The sequence below is a fragment of the Plecotus auritus genome, assembly GCF_963455305.1.
Source record: "Plecotus auritus genome assembly, chromosome: 1".
Classification (NCBI taxonomy): domain Eukaryota; kingdom Metazoa; phylum Chordata; class Mammalia; order Chiroptera; family Vespertilionidae; genus Plecotus; species Plecotus auritus.
In genome coordinates this window covers 165331533-165359329 of record NC_137770.1, presented here as the reverse complement: position 1 = coordinate 165359329, position 27797 = coordinate 165331533, and the positions used below count along the sequence as shown (strand labels likewise).

Below are 27797 nucleotides of genomic sequence, written 5' to 3'. Positions count from 1 at the left end.
ATGCATACAAGTCCTTCAGTTGATCTCTTATTTCCCCCACCTCTCCCTAACCTTACCGCTGTAATTAGTGCCATCCTTTTTATTTTAGGATAAAATTTTGATGTAAAAGAACAATTTAAGCCTGTATCTCCAGCCTATCTTGCACCACCATTCTCTCCTTTGTTCACTATGTTGTAGCCACATTACCTATCTTTAGTATCTCTGATAAATCAGTCTTATTCCCACCTCAGGGCATTTGCATGCACTGTTCTGTCCCTCTCTATTTTCCACATGGTTAATTCTTACTAATTCTTCAGTCTCAATTTAAATGAGTTTCTCAGAATGCCCTTCCTAACTCTAGCTAATATCTGGTCTTCTCATAATATCTATATATTTCTTTCATAGTATGCATCATAATTTATAATTGCTGTAATAAATTATGAGATCCTGCGTTTAATATCTGGCTTAAAATCCAACTCTGTGCATCCTGAAGGTAGGAACCAAGTCTGTTTTGTTCACTACTGTATTCCTAGTACCTAGATGATGTACAACAAATATTTGATGGATTACTTTAATGAAATAAGTGCTATTATTATCCCTGCTTTAAAGATGACAATACTAAGCCTTAGGAAGGTGGTCAAGTTACTTGACAGAGGATAACTACACAGCTAATCAGTGGTAGATGCATTCATTCATTCATTCATTCACTTATACATTCATCAACTGAGGATGGTTTTGTCAGGCAACATGGTAGGCCCTACAAATACAGTAGTGAACCCAAATAGCCACACTCCAGTCCTCATGGTGTTGAAGGTGTAAGGGGGAAGCATTCATTGAATAAGAAAACAACAAATAAGATTTGTACAAATGTGGGTAAGGGTCATGAAGCACTAAGACTAGTGGTGGTCAAAGGAAACCTTTTCCAGGAGTTAACATTTAAGCTGGGGCTTTATGGATTTCATTCTGAGTGAGGTGTTTAACTTAACTGAATTATTTACATGCATTCCACTAAATATTTGAAGTGACAAAATGTATACTTTAATTTGTTATTGGTGTAATTAGTTAGGTAATAATATTAATAAAAGAAGCGAGCAAAGGGAGAGTCAGACATTGTTGAGCATTTTCAGCTGGGAAGCAAGAGGCGTGTTTGTGCTACCAGGAAAATAGAGCTTCACACCCCAAGGAATCAAAGCATTGTCCCTCCAAGGGAATTATCACCCCTCCCTTCGCCCATCCAGTACTGGATTGTTGGTGGGAAAAGCAAGATGGGTGCATGTGCAGTGAAGTCCAGGTGACATAGGGAAGGTGTTGGCCTGTCAGTCTGGCTTGGGGAACAATGGATTGACCAGTGGGTGGACCCCATTAGAAGTGTGTGAAATCTTGGAAAATTAAAATCCCTAAAGAGTTCCCTCTTGTTTGTTCTTGTTCCCTGGCTCTTATTCTCTTGTTCCTACTTGCTTTGTGACCCACACTTACCTATGCGCTGGCATGTTCTCTCTCCATGTGACCTTAAGCAACCGCATGGGCCATGGCTATGCAGACACCACACGTGATGGACTGCAGTTGGGAACACAAGCTAAGCTAGCCAGATGCTGAACTGGACTGGACTTGGATATGGAGCAGAAATGCTGGGCAGGGGCCTATTCTGGCCCTGCTGAAGACAAGATTGGACTTTTTCCATGGCAGGGTAGATGGAGATGGGACCTTGGAGAGGAATTCCTGTAATTTTACATCATCAATAAAGCTTTCCATGAAACCCCATCTTTTCATGGGAGCCTCAGGAAATTCTTTTCCTCGCAGCACCCTAAGAATTCCAGTTCTACTGATAATAGATCATTCATTCATTCATTCATTTATTTATTTATTCATTTATTATTTTTTGATGGACATTGTGTTTTTTTTTTAAAATAAATCTTTATTATTCAGATTATTACAGTTGTTTCTCCTTTTCCCCCCCATAGCTCCCCTCCACCCGGTTCCCACCCCACCCTCTGCCCTTACCCCGCCCCCACTGTCCTAATCCATAGGTGTACGATTTTTGTCCAGTCTCTTCCTGCACCCCCCCCATACCCCTTTCCTCCTAAGAATTGTCAGTCCACTCGCTTTCTATGCCCCTGATTCTATTATATTCACCAGTTTATTCTGTTCCTCAGATTGTTAATTCACTTGATTTTTAGGTTCACTTGTTGATATGTATTTGTTGTTCATAATTTTTATCTTTACTTTTTTCTTCTTCCTCTTCTTAAAGAATACCTTTCAGCATTTCATATAATACTGGTTTGGTGGTGATGAACTCCTTTAGCTTTTTCTTATCTGTGAAGCTCTTTACCTGCCCTTCAATTCTGAATGATAACTTTGCTGGGTAGAGTAATCTTGGTTGTAGGTTCTTGCTATTCATCACTTTGAATATTTCTTGCCACTGCCGTCTGGCCTGCATAGTTTCTGGTGAGAAATCAGCTGACAATCGTATGGGTGCTCCCTGTAGGTAACTAACTGTTTTTCTCTTGCTGCTTTTAATATTCTCTCTTGGTCTTTTGCTCTTGGCATTTTAATTATGTTGTGTCTTGGTGTAGTCCTCTTTGGATTCCTTTTGTTTGGGGTTCTCTGTGCTTCCTGGACTTGTAAGTCTATTTCTTTCACCAGGTGGGGGAAGTTTTCTGTCACTATTTCTTCAAATAGGTTTTCAGTATCTTGCTCTCTCTCCTTCTGGCACCCGCATAATTCTGATGTTGGTACGCTTGAAGTTGCCCCAGAGGCTTCTTACACTACCTTCAACTTTTTGGATTCTTTTTTCTTTTTTCTTTTTCGGTTGAGTGTTTTTTGCTTCCTTATATTTCAAATCTTTGACTTGATTCTTGCATTCCTCTAGTCTGCTGTTGGGTCTCTGTATAATATTTTTTATTTCATTCAGTGTATGCTTAATTTCTAGTTGGTTCTTTTTCATATCTTTGAGGGTTTCACTAAATTTATCGGCCTTTTCTAGGATATTCTTTTTTTTTGAGAGGCAATTTTTTTGGGGGGGGTTTCACCATTTTATTTATTTATTTATTTATTTATTTATTTATTTATTTATTTATTTTTATAGGATATTCTTGAAAAGCCTTATAACTGTGGTTTTGAATTGTATATCCAGTCGTTTGTTTTCCATTTCTTTCGTTTGTGATCTTTTTCTTTGTCTCCGCATTTTCGTTGCTTCCCTGAGTTGGTAGGGTAGCTTTGTGTGCTAGGTTTCCTATATGGCCCAGTGGGTTGGCCTCCCCAGTTAACCTGAGGTGGACACTCTTGGTGCACCCCTTTGTGGACTGTGTGTACAGCCTTGTAGTTAAGTCTTGATTGTTGTTGGTATCACTGGGAGGAATTGACCTCCAGGCCAATTGGCTGTGAGGATCAGCTGTGTCTACGATGGGAGAAGTTTGGTGCTGGAGACAGCCTTATAAGATCAGACTTGCAAAAGCCTCTGTGCTCAGCTTGGATGGGGCGGAATCTCAGGGCGGAGCATACAGTCTTGGCTTTCCGTCAGCCCTGCCCTTGCGCGCGCCTCCAGACCTCTGGCTTCCACGGCTCCCCTGAGTTTCCGCCTGACAGTCCAGATTCCCTCTGTAAGAGTGTGGGTCCCCAGGGGCTTGCCCGGAACTGTGGTTCAGTGCAGTCGGAACTGGGGTTCAGTGCAGTCAGGAGCTTCCGCCTCCCTTCCGATAGGGAACGCCTGCGGCAACCTCCGCATTCAGTCTTCTCTGCGAGCTCTCTTGTGCGCGTGCGCCTTCAGACCCCTGCCTGCCACGGCTCCCCTGAGTCTCCGGGTCTCCGTGTGCCTTTCTCTCTATTTGACAGTCCAGACCCCCCCTATATGAGCCTGGGTCCACGGGGTTTCGCCCGGAGCTGGGGTTCAGTGCAGTTGGGGGCTTCCTTCCCGCTCCCGCCAGAGAAAGTCAGCCAGGCATTCAGCCGCCCGTCCTCTGTGCGTGCGTGTCTCCGTACCTCAGCCCTTTGCTGCTCCTCTGATTCTCTGTGAGCTTTTCTCTTTCCTTCTAGTTGTAGAATTTCCACTCAGCCAGCCTTCCTGTGGTTCTGGATGATGTCCGTTCTGTCTTTTAGTTGTAGTTTTGAAATTGTTGTGCAAGGCAGCAGTTTAGGTGCTTATCTATGCCGCCATCTTGGTTTCTCCAATAGATCCTTTATTAATAACTAGCTAATTGACTGATATTTCTAAGGGAAGCAGAATGATATTCAATGGAGAGCCAAAATTCACAGGTGAAATAAGGTGTGATGTATTAAAGATTGCTACATTTAAAAAATATATTTATTGACTTTTAGAGAGAGAGGAAGTGAGAGGGAGAGAGAGAAACATCAATGTGAGAGAGAAACATCGATTGATTGCCTCCTGCATGAACCCTGCCTTGGGATCAAACCCAAAACCTGGGTTAAATGCCTTGACTGGGAATCAAACTGGCTACCTTTTGGTGTACAGGATGATGCTTAACTGAGCCACATGGATCAGGGCTTAGTTACATTTTGTCTACATAATGCTACAGAAAATTTTAATAAATTAATGACTTTCAAAATTTTAAACCTAAACATTCAGAGTTGATCAATTTGAATGTCTGCCTGTGTTGTAAAATGAGACTTTCTTGTTGCCATTTTACAAGGCCTACACAATACAATGTGAGACACAAAAAGTGATCTGGCTTTGAACTTATGGAAGGATGGAGCAGATGTACTGTTCCTGTTCCTCCCCCAAAGCTAAAAACACTGAACATTACAGATAAAACAAATATAAGACTAAAAGGTGGAGATAAGGAAGTAGACTGACTGAGTATATTTGGACCTGAGAAATGACACAGAAATTAGTTCCCTGGATTTTTTTTTTGCCTACATGTCCCAGACTGAGACTGGAAAAGCCAACAACCCAGCAACACCAAAGGGTTCAGACAAAAAGCCCCTAGAAAAAGTGCTTTCTAGCTGAAAGACCAGGAGAGGGAGATCCCAGCAGACAGAACACTTGAAGAGAACTGGAACCCCCACCCTCACTCTTGCTGTCAAAAGCCAGATGGGGAAACTAGATTTTTGCCCTTAACAACTACTAGTATATTGAGGTGACACTCTGCTGGGTGGTATCAGAGAAGGCCAGGTGAGGGGGCTGGGAGTCTCATTTATGCAGGGTGGCAACAAAGCACATCCACCCCTGTTCCTGTTAGGGTGGTGTCAGAGGAATCCTAGTAGAGAGGGTCAGGAATTTTACCACACTCAGTGGTAATGAGGCCGTATAAGGTGGAGTGACTAGGAACACCTTGTTTAGCCAGGGTGGTATGAACGGAGGTCATGAGAGAGGCTGAACTCCTACCCACTAGGGTCAATGGAGTCTGGGTAGCCCCAATTTCCTTCCACCTTCGATATGCACCTGGCAGAAATAAGGTAGTGCCCATCTTTACTTGCTTCTTGCAGTGCCAGCAGAGTCCTGCCCTAATAGAAGACTTAAGTCAGATCCGAAGTTTGATAACATAATACCCAAAATGTTGAGGCTTCACTTAAAAATCACGTCACACGAAGAATCAGGAAAATCTTCACTTGAGAATGAGAGGTCACCTGACAGCATGATAGCGATGACAGATGTTAGAATTATTTGACAAGGATATTAAAGCAGTAATAAAAATATTTTAATTACAAGCACTTGAAACAAAAATAGAAAACCTCAGGAAGAAATACAGGATATAAAGAAGAAACATGGAAATTTCAGAATGAATAATAGAATAAATGAAACCAGTGGATGGTTCAATAACAGAATGGAAAAGGCACAGGAAAGATTCAGTGAACTTGAAGACAAACAATAGAAATTACCCAAGCTGAATAACAGAGAGAAAATAGGCTGGAAAAAATAACCACAGGGACCAGTAGGGCTTTTAACAAAAGACCTATCATTCTTGTCATCAGAGTCCCAGAAAGAAAAGACAGTCGGGCTCAAAATATATTTGGAGAAATACTGGCTCAATGTTACCTAATTTGTCGAGTCATAAACGTATAGTTTCAAGAAGCTTAGTGGTACCCAGGCAGGATTACCTCAAAGAAATCCATGCTAAGACAATAATAGTCAAACTTCTGAAAACTAAAGACAAAAAAGCAGAGAGAGGGAAATATGTCTCTTTATCTATAGTGGAAAAACAAATTGAATTGCAGTGGTTTCTCATTAGAAACTATGGATGGCAGAAGGAAGTACTTAAGGAAAATAACTGTCAACTCAGAATGATATATTAAGGGAAAACATCCTTCACATGATTTATCCCCCAGCAAGCCTACACTAAAATAAAAGGTAGTGGAAATTCTTTTAAACGGAAAAAAGACATAAGGGATGTGGGAACATCAGGAAGGAAGAATTAACAATGGAAAGAACAAACATTGGTAAATTCAATAGACACCCTTTTGAAGGTTGAAGCATAACTGTCTGACGTGGTTCTCTTTGTTTGGAGAGGAAATCTTTAAGATGATGATGTTAGAAATGGGGGTGGGCAGAGGACATAGAGGAAGAAGGTAAGGTTTCTACACTTTACCATGAACTGGTAAAATGTTGATAATCAGTAGCCTGGGATATGTTATGAAAATGAAATGCCTAAAACAGTCACTAGAAAAAGTTATAACAATGAGATATACTGAAACTATACTATAGATAAATCAAAATGAAATTTAAAAAATACTCAGGTAAGACCTAGCCAGTTTGGCTCAGTGGATAGAGCATTGGACTGCGGACTAAAGGGCCCCAGGTTCGATTCTGGCTAAGGGCACATGCCTGGGTTGTGGGCTTGATCCCCCCCATGGGGGGTGTGCAGGAGGCAGCCAATCAATGATTCCCATGATTGATGTCTCTATCTCCCTTCTGCTCTGAAATCAAAAAATCTATTAAAAAACACGCACACAAAAAAAATATTCGGGTAACCCAAGAAGGAAGGAAAAAAACAAAACAAAATGAGAGAACAAGGAATTGTGCATTGTGATCAAGTGGGGTTTATTCATTGAATAAACTGATGTTGCATTCATGTTATATTACATGATATCCGTGTAATTGACTTGTTAGCAGCCTAAAAAGATAAAAACCCCACAATCATATTAAGTGATGCAGAAAGATAGATGACAAAATTCAACACTTAATTCCCGAAATGCTCAGAAAACAAACAATAGAGAACTTTCTCAACTTGGTAACAATATTTATAAAATAACCTACAGCTAGCATCATATCTAATGGTGAAATACTGAATATTTTTACCTTGAGATCAGAACAAAGCCAGGATGTTTGTTGTCACTATTAAAAAAAAATACATTTTTATTGATTTCAGAGAGGAAGGGAGAGGGAGAGATAGAAACATCAATGATGAGAGAATCATTGATCGTCTACCTCCTGCACGCCTCCCATTGGGGATCAAGTCCACAACCGGGGCATGTACTCTGACCACAGAATTGAGCCTTGAGCTCATACGCTGACCACGGAATTGAACCGTGACTTCCTGGTTCATAGATCGATGCTCAACCACTGAGCCACGCCGGTTGGGCTGTTGTCACTATTTTAATTCAACAAGTAAAGGAAATACTAAAGGCATACAGATCAGAAAGGAAGATATAAAGCTGTTTTTATTTTTTAAAATATATTTTTATTGATTTCAGAGAGGAATGGAGGAGAGATTTTGATGAGAGAGAATCGTTGATTGGCTGCCTCCTGCATGCTCCCTACTGGAGATTGAGCCCGAAACCTGGGCATGTGCCCTTGACTGGAATCGAACCCGGACCCTTCAGTGTGCAGGCTGATGTTCTATGGATTGAACCAAACCAGCCAGGGCAATAAAGCTGTTTTTAGAAGACATAATAGTCTACATAGAAAATGCCAAAGAACCTACACACACACAAAAAAAATCTAAAACTAATGAGTTCAACAGGATTATGGGATATAAGCTCAAGATATTAAAAAAATAAATTGTATTTATATACTAGCAATTAACATGTGGAAATGGAAATAAAAATATATTTAAATTGCTCAAAATATAAACTTCAGTGTAAATTTGAGAAGACATGGAGAACTTTTATGCAGAAAACTACAAAACAGGAAAAAAATATGATCTAAATAAACTGTGTTCATAGTTTAGAAGGCTCAACATAATAAAGATGCCAATTACCTCCAAGGTGATGAATAGATTAAACACAATTCCTATAAAAATTTCATCAGGTTTTTGTAGATATGGAAAAGATTATTCTAAATTTATATGGGAAGGCAAAGGAATTAGAATAGCTAAGACAGCTTAGAAATCACTAATTTCGAGATAGCACAGTAATCAAGAATGGTATTGGAGAGGGATGGATACATAGATCAGTGGAACAAAATAGAGAACCCAAAAGTAATATCACGTAAATACAGCCAATTGATTTTTGACCAGTATTCCAAACTTTCTCAGTTCAGTGTAGAATGGGTAGACCTCAACTTATAGTGCTGCAAAATTGGATAATATCAGTAGAAACAAAAAACTCCAAATGAGAAAAAACCAAAAACCTTGATCTAAACTTCACATCTTATAAAACGCAGAAATTTAAAAAAATTTTTAAGAAGAAAATGAGCCCTAGCTGGTTTGGCTTAGTGGATAGAGCGTCGGCCTGCAGACTAAAGGGTCCCAGGTTCAATTCCCTTCAAGGGCACATGCCCAGGTTTTGGGCTTGATCCCCAGTAGGGGGCATGCAGGAGGCAGCTGATTAGTGATTCTCATCACTGATGTTTCTCCTCCCTTCCTCTCTGAAATCAATAATCCTATATAATGAAGAGTAATATGCAAATTGACCATCACTCCAACACACAATATGGCTGCCCCCATGTGGTCAAAGATGTCCGCTCCCATGTGGACACAAGATGGCTGCCACAAGATGGCCTGCAGGGGAGGGCAGTTGGGGGTGACCAGGCCAGCAGGGGAGGGCATTTGGGAACAACCAGGCCTGCAGGGGAGGACAGTTAGGAGTGACCAGGCTGGCAGGGGAGGGCAGTTAGGCGTTGATCAGGCTGGCAGGGGAGTGGTTAAGGGGTGATCAGGCTGGCAGGCAGAAGTGGTTAGGGGCAATCAGGCAGGCAGGCAGGCGAATGGAAGCCAGCAGTCCTGGATTGTGAGAGGGATGTCCGACTGCCCGTTAAACGGGCAGTTGGATGTGGGATCGGGCCTAAACGGGCAGTTGGACATCCCTCGAGGGGTCCCAGATTGGATATGGTGCAGGCTGGGCTGAGGGACCGTCCCCCCCCCCCCCCCCCCCCGTGCACGAATTTTGTGCACTGGGCCTCTAGTATATATATATTTAAAAAAAAGAAGAAAATGAGAAAATTTTTGGGATTTAGGGTTGGTGAAAAGTTCTTAGATTCAAAGTATGATTTATAGAAAAATAATTGGTCAGTTGGATTTCATCAAATTAAAACGTTTTGCTTGTGAAAAATCATGTTAGAATGAAAAGACAGGTTATAGACTGGGAGAAACTATTTGCAGTCCATGTATTTGACACATAACTTATATGGAGAAAATATAAACAGTTCTAAAATCTTAACAGTAAATATCCAAACAAACATATTAGGAAAATGGGCAAAAGACATAAAGAGGCATTTTATTGAAGAGGATATACAGATGTCAAAAATAAGCACACATAAAGATGTTCAATATCACCAACCACCAGGGAAATGCAGATTAAGACCATGACAAGATACTGCACACCTATCAGAACAGCTAAAATTAAAAATAGTGAGATAACCAAATGCTGGTGAGGATGTGGAAGACAGAATCTCATACGTTGCTGATAGGAATATTTTCCACCTTGGAATGTAACTTGATGGTTTGTAAAAACAACAACATTGTTCAACATAGAGTTACCTTATGACCCAGCAATTCCATTCCTAGGTATGTACGTAAGAGAAAAGAAAACATAAATGCACATAAAAACTTGCATGCTAATGTTCATAGTGGCATTATTCATAATAACCTAAAAATGGAAATAACCAACTGTCCATCAGCTGATGAATGGATAAGTAAAATGTGCTATATTTTTCAATAAAAAGGAAGAAATTGCTAATGCAGTGCTGTGATGTGGATGAGCCTTGAAAACATGCTAAGTGCAAAAAGCCAGTCACAATAGATCAGGCTTTAAATGTATGGGTTTATTTATATTAAATGGCCAGTATTAGAAAATTTAAATGTAGGGAAAGTAGTTTAGTGGTCGTCTAGAGTTGGCTGTGGGAGTGAATTACGTGGTATCTGAATTTTATCTCAATAATGTTTTTATTTATTTTTTTGATGTTTTAGAGAGAGGGGAAGATAGAGAAACATCCATGTGAGAGAGTAGGTAGTATTCAACTGCCTCCTGCACACCCCCTACCAGGGATTGAGCCCACAACCTGGGCATGACTGGGAATTGAACTAGTAACCCATGTACAGGGTGATGCCTAACCAACTGAGCCACACTATACTTGCCAGGGCTCAATAATGCTTTTTAAAAAGTAAATATGCATTTTCGCAATACCCCAGCAATCTCACGTTTGGGCATTCGTTCAAAACAAATGAAAATGAGTTGACACAAAAACCTGTGTATTATTGTTCATAGTGCTTTGCTTGTAATAGTAAAAATCTGGAAAGAACCACATTTTTTTTTGCAGTAGGTGAAAGGTTAAATTGTAGTACATCCATACATGGAATACTACCCAGTCCTCAAAAAAGGCAGTAATTATTGGTGTGTGCAGCAACTTCGGTAGATCTCAAAGGGCATTAAGCTCAAAATCTCAAAAGGGCACATAACTCTGTTCTCACATTTATATAATCTCAAATGATAGAACAAAAGTTGGGAGATGGGTGGCTGTGGGGTAGAGCTCAAGAAAAGGTGGGATACTACAGTCTTTCTTAAAGTGAAGTGGGACTCTCATTTGCATGTAGTTTGTTTATTGATGTTTCATGTCTCCAAGGTTTACATTTAACTAAATGAGATTGATGGTGTCAAAACAATGTGTTTACTTTAAAAAAAATAAAAAAATGAAGTGGGGAATGGAGAGGATCCTATCTAATAAAAGGGCAATATGCAAATTCACCACCACTCCATAACAAAGATGGCAGCACCCAGACCTCTCAGCCCCACCGGAGTCCCCCAGTCCAGGGAGGGGAGGCGGTGGGGGGCGGACGGCGTGAGCGTTGAGTGCCCGGCCGCGGATGGGCCTCTGGCCAGGCCGGGGTGCGGAACGCTTAAGAAAGAAGAGAAGGAACCAGCAAGCTGAGCAGAGTCCAGTGGCCCCTGACTCCCGTGAAGGTCAAATCCAGGTAGCCAGAGGGGGGAGGGGGATGGAGGATAGTGTGACCGGAGGGGCTGGTGGTGGAGGCACAGGGGTGAAAGCCGGCTGAGAAAGAGGAAGGAAGCCCTTTATCAGAGTTCCTGGAGTTCCTGAGAACAGGGAGGGAAGTCGTTTGCATTTCCCAGCCGAGCATGGCCCTCTGGGCCGCGGGGAGCCTCTGGGCAGCAGGTGCGGAGCGGCCAGGCCCTGCAGAAAGCTACTGGCGTACGGATTCGTGCACAGGGCTACTAGTCAGAACAAAATGTCAGTAGTTGAAGAAGGAAGATACATACATGTATTTCTTAAAATTACATGAACTAACATACATATATTGGGAAAAGGAAGGATCAATAAGAGTAAAAAATGCTCAAGATATGAATCTGCATTTGAGGAAGGAAATATCATGTGTATGTTAATTAAAATTATATTAACATAATATATGTTTATGGTTATATTGGAAGGAAGAATTGATAGTAGCATGAAATGAGTATGTAGTATTCAAAATGGGTAAATGAAAATCTGCTGTCTCATGGCAGCCCTGACCACGTGCAAGTGCTTGTAACATGGCTGGTTCCATTTGAGGCATGCTGTGAATATGAAATACACATTGAAGTTTGAAGCTTACGAACTAGAAATATTCCATTAGTATTTTTTGCAGTTATGAAAATGATACTATTTTAAACATATTGGGTTAAATAAATAATTGAAAGTAATTTCACCTGTTTTCACTTTTTTTTTAATGTGGCCACTAGAAAATTTGCAGTTACATATGTGGCCTGCATTGTATTCCTCTAGACCAGTGATTTTCAACCTTTTTCATCTCATGGCACACACAAACTAATTACTACAATCCTGTGGCATACCAAAATATATATGTTTCTTGCTGATCTGACAAAATGTAGGTATAATTTTGATTCATTCACATGGGATGGCTCTTGTGTTGGCTATTGTCATTTTTTAAATTTGACAATCTAAGGAAAAAGAGGTCAGTGCTCCTGACTAAATAGTCTAGTATTGCATCTTTTAAAACTTCTTGTGGCACATGGGTTGAAAATTGCTGCTCTAGAATCTTTAGTATGGGTGGGGAACATCTGGCCCTTGGGCTGTATAAGTCCTGAGAAATCATTTGGTCTGGCCCTGCCAAGGCATTAGGGGTTGGTTAATTAAATGTTTGACCAAATATAGAAGGCTAATTTTAAGTTGATAATTTTGTATGGCCCTGGAATGATAATAAATATCCAAGTTACCTTGGCAGATAAAAGGTTCCCCACCCCTTGTCTAGGACATGCAGTTAGAATTGGTTCCCCTGGGGAGTAGGCTGAGTCTGGGGAAAGCTGGTTAAGGGAGAGTTGTTCTGTATTTTAAAGTCTTTGTTGCTATTTGATTTTTAAAACATGTTAATGAAATTTGGTAAAAAATTACCTTTTTAACAAAGGCTGTGTGTGGTCTCTACCTTAAAATGTTAATTTGTCATATTCTAAATTATATAGTCAATGTTAACCATAGTAAGGAAGTTTGGAATTAAAAGTAGTCATTATCTCGTCCACTGTTTTTCCTTCAGTTCAATTGGCTGTAACAGAAATAAAGTTCTTGTTTTTCCTGCTTTTGTCTAGCTTATTGCAGGAGTGACCAGGATATCACCTTGTAGAAGTAATGCCCACAGAAAGCGGGAGCTGTTCAACTGCTCGCCAAGCAAAACAGAAACGCAAATCTCATAGCCTTTCTATACGAAGAACTAACAGCTCTGAACAGGAGAGGACGGGTTTGCCAAGAGAAATGTTAGAAGGACAAGTAAGTTAGTGTTGAGCATGATTGTAATGTTCCAGAAATAGCCAAATATACACAGGTCTCTAAAGTAGAGAAAAAGTGTGGGTTACCAAAAAAACAAAAACATAACTTCCCTCCCCCAAATAAAACTACTGTCAAATACAGTAGCCTACACAGTGACAGGATTCAATTCCAAGGTTAATGTTTTTTAAAAATATATTTTTATTGATTTCAGAGAGGAAGGGAGAGGGAGAGAGATAGAAACATCAGTGATAAGAGAGAATCATTGATTGGCTGCCTTCTGCACGCTCCCTCCTGGGGATCAAGCCTGCAACCTGGGCATGTGCCCTGACTGGAATTGAACCCAGGACCCTTCAGTCTGCAGGCCAATGCTCTATCCTCTGAGCCAAACCAGCAAGGGCCCCAGGTTAATGTTTTTACAATATATAGTAATAAAAAAAAGTGGGTGTGACAGTTTGGATCAGTTTTTCTTCTTTGTGCTGTTCTACAGTACAGTTTTTATTCTACAGTGCAGTTTTAGTTGTCTGTCTAATAGTCTCAAGAAAAGGAGAATCAGGTATTATTTCAGTGATCTTTCTGTTCTCTGGAGAGTTTCTGGAATCAGGTCTTTCAGTATGTTTTCTTGGCTTTCTCCCGAGTTTTCTGTAGAGAGTATATCATCTATTTGATGTCCCTTTTGATCAGATGAACTAATATTTTATTGATAAGGCTAAGTTTTCCTACACTTTTTTTAGTTCCTTTATTATGACAAAAATGTGTTAGTTTTTAAAAGATATTGTGAAACCTAAAAGTATATTTGATAATAAAATAGATTATAACTATATGTAATACATATTCATAATAGTATAGGTAAGCATGTAGAGAAGCATACATACATATAGTTTTGTGACCATTCCTTCACAATTATAACTAATTCAACAGCCATAATATAACAGGAAAATAAGGCTGAAATATGAGAAATTGGCTCATTGGAATGTTGGATCTTATTAGAACCGTGCCTGGGATTCTGATTTCTGGGCCTCCAGGATGTAGCTTCTAGGAGGGCAGCAGTACACACTCAGAACCTAGTGCAATTGCTTGTCACATAGTAAATATTCAGTTAGAACCCTGTTAATACGTATTGAATGGATAAATAAATGAACAAATACCTTGTTCTGCTGTATAAAAGAAACTACATTTTAACAGTATTGGAAATAAAAACCATAGACTTTAAGGAGCCTCTAAAATGGGCTTGATATTCTTAGTGTGTTAGTGAGCTTGGGTGGCCATAACAAAGTACCACATAGACTGAGGGGACTTAATAGAACTTTATTCTCCCTCAGTCTTGGAGGCTGAAAGTTGGAGATCAAGGTGTGGGCAGTTTGTCCTGAGGCCCCTTGGCTTATAGATGGTTGTTTCCTACTTGTGTCTTCACATGGTTGTCCATCTGTATGTATCTGTGTTTTCATCTCCCCTTCTGATAAGGGCACTAGTCAGATTGGATTAGGACCACCCCAGTGACCCCATTTTACCTAAATCACTGTAGCTCTGAATAAAGGCATATTCTGAGATGCAGGAGGGTCAGGACTTCCGCATATGAGTTTGTGGGAACACAGCCCATAACTCTTAGGAAAGAGTTTGAACCAGAGCTGTGCAGTGCACCTTCTATGATGGAATGTTCTAGATCTTTGCTATCAGATATGGCAGCCATAAGTCTTAGGTGTCTCCTGTGACTGAGGAATTTAAACAATTTTAATTAACTTACATTTAAATAGTCAAATGGAGCTACTGGCTACCATGTTGGTCAATGCAGGTAAATAGTCTACGACAGCCGTGGGCAAACTATGGCCCGCGGGCCGGATCCGGTTGTTCTATCCGGTTCTCTTGCTCTCCCCTCCGCTCCTTTACTTTGAATTTATATTAGTTCACACAAACACTCCATCCATGCTTTTGTTCCGGCCCTCCAGTCCAGTTTAAGAACCCATTGTGGCCCTCGAGTCAAAAAGTTTGCCCACCCCTGGTCTATGATAATGTTTTTTTTTTTCAATTCTTACCTGATGATACTTTTTTTAAAAAATTGATTTAGAGAGAGAGAGAGAAAAGGAGAGGGAGGGGGAGAGAGAGAAACATTGATCAGTTGCTTCTGTACGCACCCTGACTGGGGATCAAACCCGCAAACTTAAGTATGTGCCCTGACCCGGAAGCAAACCTTTGACCTTCCGGTATACGGGACGATATACCACCACTAACTGAGCCACATTGGCCACTACTAAGATATGTTTTTTTAATTGTTAGATTTATTTACATTTCTAGCAGTGAAAACGTCTATAACCTTTGCTACCATTTCCTAGTATGAACTGCCATGTGAGGTATGTGTGTTCTTCTCTTGGCCTCTGAGGGCCTGCCCTCCATTGTGATGTAGCACCATGGGTAATTGCATCTCAGGGTAACCTTTTGTGAAGGCCATTCAGAGCCCTCCAAGCTGCACAGCCTAGCACTGCTCCCGGCCCTCATCGTGGTGTCTCCAGTGTTCCTTGGATGGTATCCTACTTGTCGATGAGTCCATGTCCTGAAAGGCTGGTGTGAGGTGCTTTGCCTGGTTCAGCAGCGGGAGGATGGTAGCAGTGGTGTGGGGGCAAGCAGTTGTCTTAGTGGTTGTAAGCAGAGGGGTCTGAGAGCACAGGTGGTTGATTTTACCAGTGGGTTTGAGTTGAACAATAGGTCATCACTCTCTAGAGGAGGTTACAGTCATGCTCTTTGAGTTTGTAGGGGAGCACTATCAATAGTGAAGATTAGTGTGAAGAAGCTATAGTAAATTACCTCTTAGATTCATGAGTCGGAAGTAGTTTAGGAAGCAGTGCTTAGCTCAGGGATGAGAAGTCTGTAGTTGCAGAGGGCGACTGAATCCCTGTGCTCATGGAGCATTCATTGAGGGTCGTCCTTTATCCAGGTACATGCTGCTGTGGTAAAATGTAAATCCCTTTACAAGCTTTACTGAATCATAGTTTTTCTGTTAGGAGTTTTCTCAAGTGATACTCTAAGTTAAATTCCTCAGTTCAGGGTCTGTGAAGTCAGATGGCACTAGGAGAGCTGTTAGGAAAGGTCAGGAGGAGCTCAGTCAGGCCTCTTGCCCTCTAGTGGAAAAGTTCTCATTTCACTGCACGTTGCTTATTGATTGTCTTTATTTTATAAAGTGACATTAACACTGACATCTTAATTTTATCTCCATTACAATTACATTTTAAGAGGCATTTACTATTTAAGTAAATGTAACATTTCAGTGGCTGAATAAGGATCTTAAACATTGTGGGTGTAGGTGAGTTGGAATTGATAGACATAAGAGGAGATTGGGCCTTGGGAGTCAGAAAAGCTTCCGAGTGACACTCTGAGGAGGGCTAACTGAATGAGGGGTTCTGCAAGGACATGGCACTGAGAGGGAAGAGACTAGGCAAGGCCATGAGGCAGGGCAGACAGTGTGTTAAACATTAATTGTGCTGGTTTAGTTTAGTTTATTTTTCATTCTTACTTTAAGTTTTTATTTCTTTTTTTTTCATGTTTTTTTTAATTGGTTTTAAAGGGGTATTGAGAGAGGCTCCGTGAACCAGTTCTATCAGATTCAGTTTATAAACAAGGCTTCACGTATATTTTCAAGTAGCTTGTAAAATTTACTTGCGCATTCTGTGATTACTTCAAAACATAGTGCTAAAATGCTTATGTCATGAGAGATCATTTTGCCTAAAATTCTTGTCTTCCTAAGAAGTTAATGTGAAGGAATTTAATAAACGTTATATATATTTGCAACTCACTAAACATCAAAAAGTTTGTTCTGCATATAAATTTGAAAAACCACTTAGAAAATTACTGTGCCAGCAGTTAAAGTATTAAAACATTGTTTTAGAAATACTTATTAAGAATTTTGCTTAAGAATACTCTTAAGTGCTGGGAAGGGGGGGCGGTTGTTACATAGAAGATACTCTACACAATAGGCCATGTCCTTAGGAAATTATAATAGAATGCAGACTGTGGCAGTCTCCCTGTTATTAGCAGTGTCTGGAAGGTAAATGCTTGTGAACACAGTTGGTGCCTAGGGCACTGCTTACTCATTTACCATCCCTAAAAATTTAGCTGAGATGTTGCTTCTTCCCACTGACTTCCCGTGAGGTTTAGACGGAACTGGAGGTGTGCAGAGCATGTGCTGAGGCATGCAGGCACCAGGAGCTAACTGGGAACTTACATGGTAATGTTTTCATTTAATTGATATACGTTGTTTTTTTAATATATTTTACTGATTTTTTACAGAGAGGAAGGGAGAGGGATAGAGAGTTATAAACATCGATGAGAGAGAAACATCGATCAGCTGCCTCCTGCACACTCTCCCCACTGGGTATGTGCCCGCAACCAAGGTACATGCCCTTGACCAGAACCAAACCTGGGACCCTTGAGTCCACAGGCTGACGCTCTATCCACTGAGCCAAACCGGTTAGGGCTAATTGATATAAATTTTGCTTTTACAGGTGAAATTTTTCTTTTTTCTCTTCTCATGATAATCTTTTAGGTATTACATACAGTTACAGTGGACATGAGGATTCTATAAGGCACAATTTCTATTAATATATAACTTATTAAAATTAACTTATAATACCACATGATAGAATTTAAAGGCTATTTATAATGTAATTTAAAAAATCCTCACCCAAAGATATAGTCATTAATTTTATTTTAGTATATGTGCTGCCGAAGCGAGCACAATATAGTCATTAATTTTATAGAGACAGGAAGAGAGAAAGAGAAACATGGGTCAGTTATCTCCCATATGCTCCCTGACTAGGGATTGACCCGTAACCTAGGTCCTAAACCCGAAAGCAAACCCATGACCTACAGTGTAGGGGACAGTGCTCCAACCAACTGAGCCACCCTGGCCAGGACATAATATAATTTTATTTATGAGAACTGCATGCCTTCTCTATAAATATGGAATTTTTAAATTAAGGTAGGCTTATTTCCTCCCTTGTAAAAAAACAATTACGTTGTTTCGAAGAAATGCTTATTCTTTTTTTACAATATATTTTTATTGATTTTAGAGAGGAAGGAAGAGGGAGAGATAGAAACATCAATGATGAGAGAGAATCATTGATTGGCTGCCTCCTGCATGCCCCCCACTGGGGATGGAACCCGCAGCCCAGGCATGTGCCCTTGACCGGAATTGAACCTGGGACCCTTCAGTCCACAGGCCGACGCTCTATCCACCGAGCCAAACTTGCTAGGGCGGAAATGCTTATTCTTGAATCCCATATTATCCTGGGTAACCATTTGTACAATTTGATTTTAGTTTTACCTATAGAAATTTGAGACTTTAAGTTCTGTAAGCATTTATGTATAATAAATAAAACATCTAAAGATATAAAATCTTAAGATAAAAGATAATTCACTTTGGAAAAAATATATTGGTACTTGGTATCAGAGTTTGTCATTCATTTATGCATTTTAAACAAAATCTTCTTTTTCTACAGGATTCTAAACTGCCTTCCTCAGTTCGCAGTACACTTTTGGAACTGTTTGGTCAAATAGAAAGAGAATTTGAAAACCTTTATATTGAAAACTTAGAATGTGAGTATTTCCTCTCTTAATATACTTTTATAACTTTTCACTTAAAAATCAAAACATACTCTTTGAGAGTCATATTTGTGGGTGGACATTCACCACTGTACTCGTTTTCTTTTTGCTGCCATATTAAGATTAGTGACTTTGAATAACACAATTTATTACCTTACAGCTCTGCAGACTAAAATCAGGTGTGGGCAGAGCTGTGTTCCTTCTGGAGGCATGAGAAGGAATCTTCTCCTCCTGTTTGTTTGGCTTGTGGCAGATTTCATTTACTTGGAGTGAGGACAGTGTCCCCACCTTTTTGCTGGTATTCCCAGCTTGTAGAGCCTGCCACACTCTGTGGCTCATCCCTCCTCTGTCATCTCTGACCCACTCCTAAGGGCATGTGGGAAGGGTGGGTCACCTGAGTCATGCAAGTTGATCTCCCCATCAGTGGTTCTTCACCTTAGTCATACCCGCAGGGCACTTTGGCCATGAGGTCACATGTTCACAGGTTATCTTTGGGGTGGGGAGTGTTATGCTGACCACACCTGCTGATCTGAATTATGATTTTATAAAAAATAAATGCATCTTACATAAAGTATACTGTAAATTATGAAAACATTGATTCATGGTTTTCTTTTTAAATTTGAAATATACTGTATTTTTCAAAAAATGTATCTCATTGATTTTTTACAGAGAGGAAGGGAGAGGGATAGAGAGTTATAAACATCGATGAGAGAGAAACATAGATCAGTTGCCTCCTGCACACCCCCTATTGGGGATGTGCCTGCAACCAAGGTACATGCCCTTGACCGGAATCAAACCTGGGACCCTTGAGTCCACATGCTGGCACTCTATCCACTGAGCCAAACCAGTTAGGACTAAAATATACTGTATTTTGAGGATTTCCTAAAATATATTATCTGTTTGACTTATTAGTTAAAGGTAAATCAAAATAAATTTTAATTAGTTTGTCTTTAGTGGGGTTTTTTTTTGTGTGTGTGTTTTTAAAAACCATACAAATATATTTTATTTGAAATAAAAATGCTGCCCAGCTATTGTGGTTCAGTGGTTGAGCATCAACCTATGAACCAGGAGGTTACAGTTTGATTCACGGTCATGGCACATACTCTGGTTGTTGGGCTCGGGACCCTTCAGTTTGCAGGCCAATGCTCTATCCACTGAGCCAAACCGGCTAGGGCAGTGGTCGGCAAACTGTGGCTCACAAGCCACATGCGGCTCGCGAGCCGTGGTTTGCTGCTCTGTTGACTAATGAGTTTGCTGACCACTGACCTAGACTCTCGATTCCAATAATTACAGGCTGTTGTTGTTCCTTGTGATTAAGCTTCTATCCCAGTGGTCTGCAAACTCATTAGTCAACAGAGTGGCAAACTGCAGCTCACGAGCTGCATGTGGCTCACGAGCCGCAGTTTGCCGACCATTGGGCTAGGGCTCTTTGCCAGTCTTATAGCTGAGTATCTTGTTCCAGTCAATTTTGGTGTGGGTAACTGGAAGCTGCTGGCACAAGGCCTTGAATGTGGTATCTGGCATTGTTTGATGGTTTTCGCTAATTGCTGTCTGATACTCATTTTCTGCATGCTCTGTGATTTTAATAAACTCCTTGGTAGTTTGGACTTCATTCGAAACAGTTACTGAATCCTGTACATCTTTTTGACTAACCAATTGAACACTGCATCTTCATAATAATGAATCTGAATCTTAAGTACTCCAATCTCCTGGGCTGTAGGTAGTGTGATGGTGAACTTTCATTGTGATATTCAATGACCATTCCAGAAGTTTTTAGGCTGAAACTGGTGGCTTTCAATACATATAATAATGGTCTGTTGCCCATCTATAGTTTGAACATAAACATCACAAAAGCCATTGAAATGATGATCTTTCACATAGGGCCTTAAAGTGCTGTCACAGGATTCTCTCCAAGACTTCAGACCTCATCTACTAGTACTTCCTCTGGCTGGAAGTAACTTGCTTCTTTCTGTAATTGATTAAACTTAAAGGAAATTTTGTTTCTTGGATTGGAAAATCTGCTATTATCCAGGTCACTGTGTTTTGTAATTGAGACTTGATCTTCATATCCTTCTATTTCTATAGGTGTGAACTGATCCATATTATACTGGGCAAATGCATGTGTTGCCCCTTCCTCAAGGAAATTGTCATTCAATATTAAGAAGTAGCTGGGCATTTTTGAACTAGAGGGCTGGTGCATGAAATTTTGCAGTGGGGAGGAGTCCCCTCAGCCCAGCCTGTACCCTCTTCAATCTGGGACATCCCTCTCACAATCCTGGACCGCTGGCGCCTAATCGCTCACCTGCCTGCCTGCTTGGTCACCCCTAACTGCCCCCCGTCCGCCTGCCTGATCGCCCCTAACTGCCCCCCACCCCCGCGGCCTGTTCGCCCCTAACTGCCCCCCCGCTGCTAGCCACGTTGCCCCCAACTGCCCCCTTTCTGCCAGCCTGGTCACTCCTAACTGCCCCCCACTGGCCAGCCTGGTCACCCCTTACTGCCCCGCTGCTGGCCTGGTCACCCTCAACTGCCCCCCCCCCTGCTGGCCTGGTCTCCCCCAACTGTCCCCCCATGCCAGCCTGGTCGCTCCTAACTGCACCCCCCCCATGCCGGCCTGGTCACCCCTTACTGCCCCTCCTGCCAGCCTAATCACCCCCAACTGCCCCCCCTGCCGGCCTGGTCACCCCTTACTGCCCCTCTTGCCAGCCTAATCACCCCCAACTGCCCCCTCCTACTAGCCTGGTCGCCCCACACAGCCTGCTGTTCAGTCGTTTGGTCGTCCCTCACTGACCCCCCTGCCGGTCTGGTCGTAGGCATCCATCTTATGAGGGCGTGAGGGTCAATTTGCATATTACCTCTTTATTATATAGGATGCTTCATTAAATTCCTCTGGGGGGTGAATGAGTGATGAATTTAGCAACTATGTGTACCTTCTCATTTGTCACCTGATTCTCGAAATCGGCCATCTTGTCTTTAGGTGTTTTTTTTAAATCCTCACCATGGATGATCTTTGATTTTTTTTTTTTTTTTTTTTTAGAGATAGTGTAAGGGAGTGGAGGGGTGGGGGGGCGAGAGCGAGAGAGGGGGAGAGAGAGAAAGAGAAAAAGAGAAACGTTGATGTGAGAGAGATACATTGATTGGTTTGGTTGCTTTCTGCACATACCCTGCCTGGGACTGGGAACGAACCTATAACCCAGGTATGTGCCTTTGACCAGGATCCAACCCAAGAACACTCATGGTTAGAGCAGGCTAACGTTCTAACCACTGAATGAAGCCAGCCAGGACTTGTCTTTAGTTTCTTTGTTTAAAAAAATTCTTCATTGTTGAAAGGTTTACGTGACTCTCTTTTCCCCCATTGATCTCTTCTCACCCACTCATGCCCCCCAATACAGGCTCTCACTTCCCTACTGTCTGTGTCCATTGGTTATGCTTATATGCATGCATACAAGTCCTTTGGTTGATCTCCCTGTCCCCCTTCCCTGCCCTCCCTCTGAGGTTTGATGATTTGTTTGATGCTTCTGTGTCTCTGGATCTATTTTTGTTCATCAGTTTATGTTGTTCATTATATTCCACAAATGAGTGAGATCATGTGATACTTAGCTTTCTTGGACTGGCATTATTTCATTTAGCATAATGCTCTCCAGGTCCATCCATGCTGTTGCAAATGGTAAGAGTTCTCTCTTTTTTACAGCAGCATAGTATTCCATTGTGTACATGTACCACAGGTTTTTAATCCACTCATCTGCTGATGGGCATTTTAAGGCTGTTTCCAAATCTTAGCTATTGTAAATTTTGCTATTATGAACATAGGGATGCATATATTCTTTCTCTTGTCTTTAGTTTTTTTTAAACAATTTCTATTCATCTGAAACTAATACAAAATATTGAATGTAAACTAATTGAAAAAACATTAAAAATTTTTTATTTTAGAAGCAATTCCTTCATTTCCTTAAAGTAGTGATTTTCAACCATTTTCATCTCATGGCACACATAAACTAAATATTAAATTCTGTGGCACACCAAAAAATACATTTTTTGCCAATCTGATCAAATAAATAGGTACAATTTTGATTTATTCACACCAGATGGCTATTGTGTTGGCTGTTAGATATAAATATTTCTCTCTTCTCCGTGTCCAGCGAGGCTAGAGAGCGGTTCGGTTCCTGAGTAGGGGTGACTGGGGATTGAGAAAATGAAAGAGACAGACACAAATACAGTAGGGAAAGCTGGGACTGGGTGAGATCACTCTCCTCTGATGGAGAGACAGGGACCCAGAGCCAATACAGCGCATTTATTTTATACTGCAAAAACCAGGAAGTTTTACTAAAGCCCAAGACAAAGGAGATTATGTGCATTCTTGTGGGTTCTTTGTAATCAGTCACTTCTGGGTGGGCCGATAATCGTGTTTGTTCCTGGTGCTTGGCTGGATTTAGATAATGAAACCCACCCCCTAATGCCTGAACTGAAGGTCAAGCTGACAACACACCTGCCTCTGGCAAGGGTGTTTCCAGAACGTGGCTCTGCCAATGCCACTGAATTCAGCTGACAATAATTAAAGAAATGCTTGCCTTTACCGGTTTGGCTCAGTGGATTGAGGTTCGGCCTGTGGACTCTAGGGTCCCAGGTTTGATTCTGGTCAAGGGCATGTACCTTGGTTGCGGGCACATCCTCAGTGGGGAGTGTGCAGGAGGCAGCTGATCGATGTTTCCCTCTTATTGATGTTTGTAACTCTCTATCCCTCTCCCTTCCTCTCTGTAAAAAAATCAATTAAAAAAATATAAAAAAAGAGTAATGCTCATGTGCCTTCCCAGGCGCTCTCTACAGGCTGTTATTATTTTTTTTTATATGACAATTTAAGGGAAAAGAGGTCAGTGCCCCTGACTAGTCAGGTATTGCATATTTTAAAAATTCTTGTGGCACACCAGTATGCCTGATATGAAGCAGAGTAAAAAAGAAACATATCTGTCATTATTCTGCCTGTTGACCCATCCCACTGTGCAAAGGAAAACATTTGCTGCATTTTTTGCTTTTAGTTCTTCTAGTAATTATTTTATAAACTTAATTTGTTTTTGCTCTGTTTAGTTTACATGAAGTCATACTTTGCAAAATGTTAGGAAATGGTTCCTTTACCCCTCACTGCCCTATTACTTTCCAGTTTTCGTTATTTTCCAGGGTTTGTGTTTGTAAAAGTTTTAACCATAATCAGGTCTTTTGTAAATTGATCCTAAAAATTGAATACTAATAAACAGCTTTTATATTATTAGAATATTTTTACTCTAGAACTAAGTGGTGTGGTTGGGTCAGTAGTGAAGAGAGTATAATCCTATGTAATTTAAACTTTGCTATTAGAAAATTTAGTGTTTTGATATTGGATTTTCCTTTTAAGGCCATCTTGAAAATTTACAGAGGAAGAAAGTATTCCAACATTTTATAAAATAAAATTAGGAATCATGTACTGCATCTGATTTTAAGCATTTTTTTTAGTATCACAGTTGTATGGACCCAAGTATTGCTGAATTTCCATTGTGATCTAAGGCCTTGTGTTTTATGAATTTGTACAGTCTTCCAAGAAAAAATGTAGGATTTACAGATGACTAATGCTGGAGGGTCAGTGACTGCCTGTTGCCTGTGAGATAAGAGTTGAAATTTCTCAGACTGGATTTGTTCAGAGCCTTTTGCGCTTGGCCTTCTTTCTAATTGATCTCATTTGCATTTTCACCCAGATACTTGGCCTCACATTAGTCTGAACTGATCTTGTCCAGGCCTGGGAGGCAGCATGGCAGGCTCATAGCCTTTAGTGCTGGGTGGATTTGTGGTCAGACAGGGACCAGCTACAAGGCTACAGTAGTAGGTTGTGTCCTTCGATAAGTCCTTCCCCCACTGGTCTCTTTTCTCATCTGCATAGTGTGGAAACAGCGGGATAATAGCATCTGTCCATAGCACAGCTGTGTCTGCTTCCTCCCTTCAGTGTCTCTGCTCAGTCTCTTCTTTAGAGCTGATGTCCTTCCTCTTTATTCTCCTCTTCTGTTCCCATACACCTCTACTTCTATTTATTTTTCATAATTTCAGTTTTTAATCTTCCTTATATATAATCCTCACTTGGTGCTCTGTGGTGCCATACAACAATGATTATATTTTGTTTTTTAAAAATATATTTTATTGATTTTTTTACAGAGAGGAAGGGAAGGGTCAGAGAGTTAGAAACATCGATAAGAAACATCGATCAGCTGCTTCCTGCATACCCCTGACTGGGGATGTGCCTGCAACCAAGGTACATGCCCTTGACCGGAATCAAATCTGGGACCCTTCAGTCCGCAGGCTGACGCTCTATCCACTGAGCCAAACTGGTTAGGGCTGATTATGTTTTTTTATGTTTTTTCCCCTTGTTTTCAGTGTCCTCAGCTAGACTGTAATATTACATTTAGTTTTGGACAATATCAGGATAATGTTTTTAAATATATAGGATAAAATACAAAGGGAAAAAATTACATTGAAATCCAACAGCTCTGCTTGATGAGAACCAGTTTCTATTTTTGGAATCATGTCTTGAATTTTTTAAGATCTCTGTAAACTGTGATTTTGTTTATAGGATATTATTCAGGTCTTTGTTTAGAAAATACCAATATATAACATTTTTATGTGCTCAAGGTTTGGAAGTAGTCAATATATTTAAACAAAAAGTATACATTTTAACTCTTTTTCTTTTTTTTTAACAACATTTTTTTAAAAAAATATTTTATTGATTTTTTATAGAGAGGAAGGGATAGGGATAGAGAGTTAGAAACATCGATGAGAGAGAATCATCGATAAGCCGCCTCCTGCACAACCCCCACTGGGGATGGAGCCTGCAACCAAGGTACATGTCCTTGACCGGAATTGAACCCAGGACCCTTCAGTCTGAGGGCCGACGCTCTTATCCACTGACCCAAACAGGTGAGGCTAAACAGCATTTTTTAAAATTGATTTCAGAGAGGAAAGGAGAGGGAGAGAGAGTGAATCATTGATCAGCTGCCTCCTGCATGCCCCCCACTGGGGATAGAGCCTGCAACCTGGGCATGTGCCCTTGGCTGGAATTGAACCCGTGACCCTTCAGTCTGCAGGCTGATGCTCTATCCAGTGAGCCAAACCAGCTAGATACACATTTTAACTTAAAAAAATTTTTTTTTTTATTTCCAGTGCGTAGAGAAATTGAGACTCTTAATGAGCGTTTAGCTGCTGAAGGACAAGTGATCGATGGGGCAGAACTGAGTAAGGGCCAACTGAAAACTAAAGGTAAGGCGGGTATTTGTGAATTATGCCCTGCAGATTACGTGGGGGGAATTTGGAATTTAATGTAGGACATAATTCATTGATTTTTAGCACTACTTGGGTCTATAATTTAGGTGTAGGCACAGAAGAAAGAAGGAATTGCCTGTTGCTCCCATGTCCGCATGGACAGACAAACCTCTCAATTGCACTGTCTTCCTATGTGAAATGGACGATCCCATTAATGACTGCAGTTATATCCCAGCTCTGAAAGTTGGTGGCTCCTTAGTTGTGTGGCTGTATTGATTGTTGATTCTCTGTCTCGGCAGCCAGTCACAGTACCAGCCAGCTTTCTCAGAAGCTGAAGACCACTTACAAGGCCTCCACCAGTAAGGTATGCAAGGCGCTGGCTCGTGGGCCAGTCATGTGGTACTTAAGGTGGGCATATGTACTGTATACTCTTAAGTTGCATATTTTTAATTAGATATGTCTGATAGGAAAAGATAAACTTCTGGTATTAAGTCATTTTTTAGAAGGATAGATTTGTTAAATGGCCACAGTGTATAGACACCAGATACTAATACTTGTTGAGGTGAATATATTATGCATCAGTAAATTTGTGTGTTTTTGAGGAAAGATATATTTTGTATTATTATTTGGCTTGATACAGAGACTCTGAATTTGTAGAAAACTAATAAATAGGTATAAAGCAATGCAAATTACATTCTTTTTTTTTTGTAAACACATTTTAATGGCAGCATAAAATATAATTATATAGGTATGCTATATCTATTTTCATCATTTCCCCACTTCAAGGCACTTTTTCTTTTTTCTTTTTTTTAAAATTTCTTTATTGATTAAGGTATTACATATGTGTCCTCATCCCTCCATTGTCCCCCAACCCCCACCCCCGCTCATGCCCTCACCCCCCTGTTGGCAAATTACATTCTGAACTGTAGTTAAGTTTTAGTTCAATTTCTCTAATTTTCCAAGTATGATCAGGAAGTGAAGGACTGTCTCCAAGGCATTTTTTTTTTGGTGTGGTATTTTGCTTTTTCTTAAATTATCTTGTTCTGATTTTCTTAAAGTGGCAGGATTTAATTGCTTGGAAATATTTATGAGGAATTACCATTATGAAGTAATATTTTGAGGTAATTTTGTATGCATCTCTACTTTGGAGTATTTTGAGTATACAAAATGTAAATTAATTACCTAACCTTAACAAATGCACACTCCTTTTCTAAACTTGAGGGAAAGTTTAAATTTGTGGCGAGTCTGCTATAAAGACATAAATAGTTATTGTTAACTTTCTATTTTTCCAGTTTGTTCTCTAAGCTTAAAGTTATTTCCCTTAAGGTCCAAAGTGAGATTAACTGCAATTAATGTAGCAGAGTTGGTCTTTCTGCTTACTTAGAAGTCTTTGGCAATTCTTAGTTAAAAATAAGAGTATTGCTGACATTTTCTTGTTCTTGTGTTTTTTTGTTGTTGTTGTTAATCCTCACCCAAGGATATTTTTCCATTGATTTCCAGGGAGAGTAGAAGAGAGAGGGGAAGACAGAGATAAACATTGGTGTGAGAGAAACACATTGATTGGTTGCCTCCTGCACAAGCCTTGACCAGGGCCCGGGCTGGGGAGGAACCTGCAACCAAGTATGTGCCCTTGACTGGAATTGAACCCGGGACCCTTTGGTCCGCAGGCCTACACTCTATCCACTGAGCCAAATTGGCTAGGACTGTTTTTTTTTCTTCTTTTAAATAACTTTGAAATGTAAATGGTTAAAAACTTTATTTTTATGTATTTAGCTTAAACTTAACTAGATTTGAAGTTTTTAATAAATCAGTGTTAAACTTTTTTCAAATGCAGTGAGATTATGTTCTTTCT

The 27797-nt window shown here is 40.4% G+C and overlaps 1 protein-coding gene and 1 pseudogene across 4 annotated transcripts in view; one reads left to right on the top strand and one right to left on the bottom strand.

Annotated features, from left to right (window-relative positions):
* Positions 1-27797, top strand: part of WDR37 (WD repeat domain 37) — an 89635-nt gene that overhangs the window by 5092 nt on the left and 56746 nt on the right. For 2 of the 3 annotated variants that reach the window (XM_080665552.1, XM_080665553.1), the window contains exons 2-5: positions 12907-13084; positions 18571-18667; positions 25847-25942; positions 26245-26309. In XM_080665552.1, coding sequence (XP_080521678.1) covers positions 12947-13084; positions 18571-18667; positions 25847-25942; positions 26245-26309 — 396 coding nt within the window. In that variant the 5' untranslated portion in view covers positions 12907-12946. Of the gene's footprint in view, positions 1-12906; positions 13085-18570; positions 18668-25423; positions 25604-25846; positions 25943-26244; positions 26310-27797 lie in introns of those variants that run through there. The other variant, XM_080665554.1, reaches the window with a different exon arrangement.
* On the bottom strand, positions 20093-21636 carry LOC308255621 (F-actin-capping protein subunit alpha-1-like; annotated as a pseudogene). Its single transcript has 3 exons — positions 21526-21636; positions 20711-20841; positions 20093-20498 (listed from the first exon to the last, which is right to left on the bottom strand). The product of its transcript is annotated as an F-actin-capping protein subunit alpha-1-like (transcript).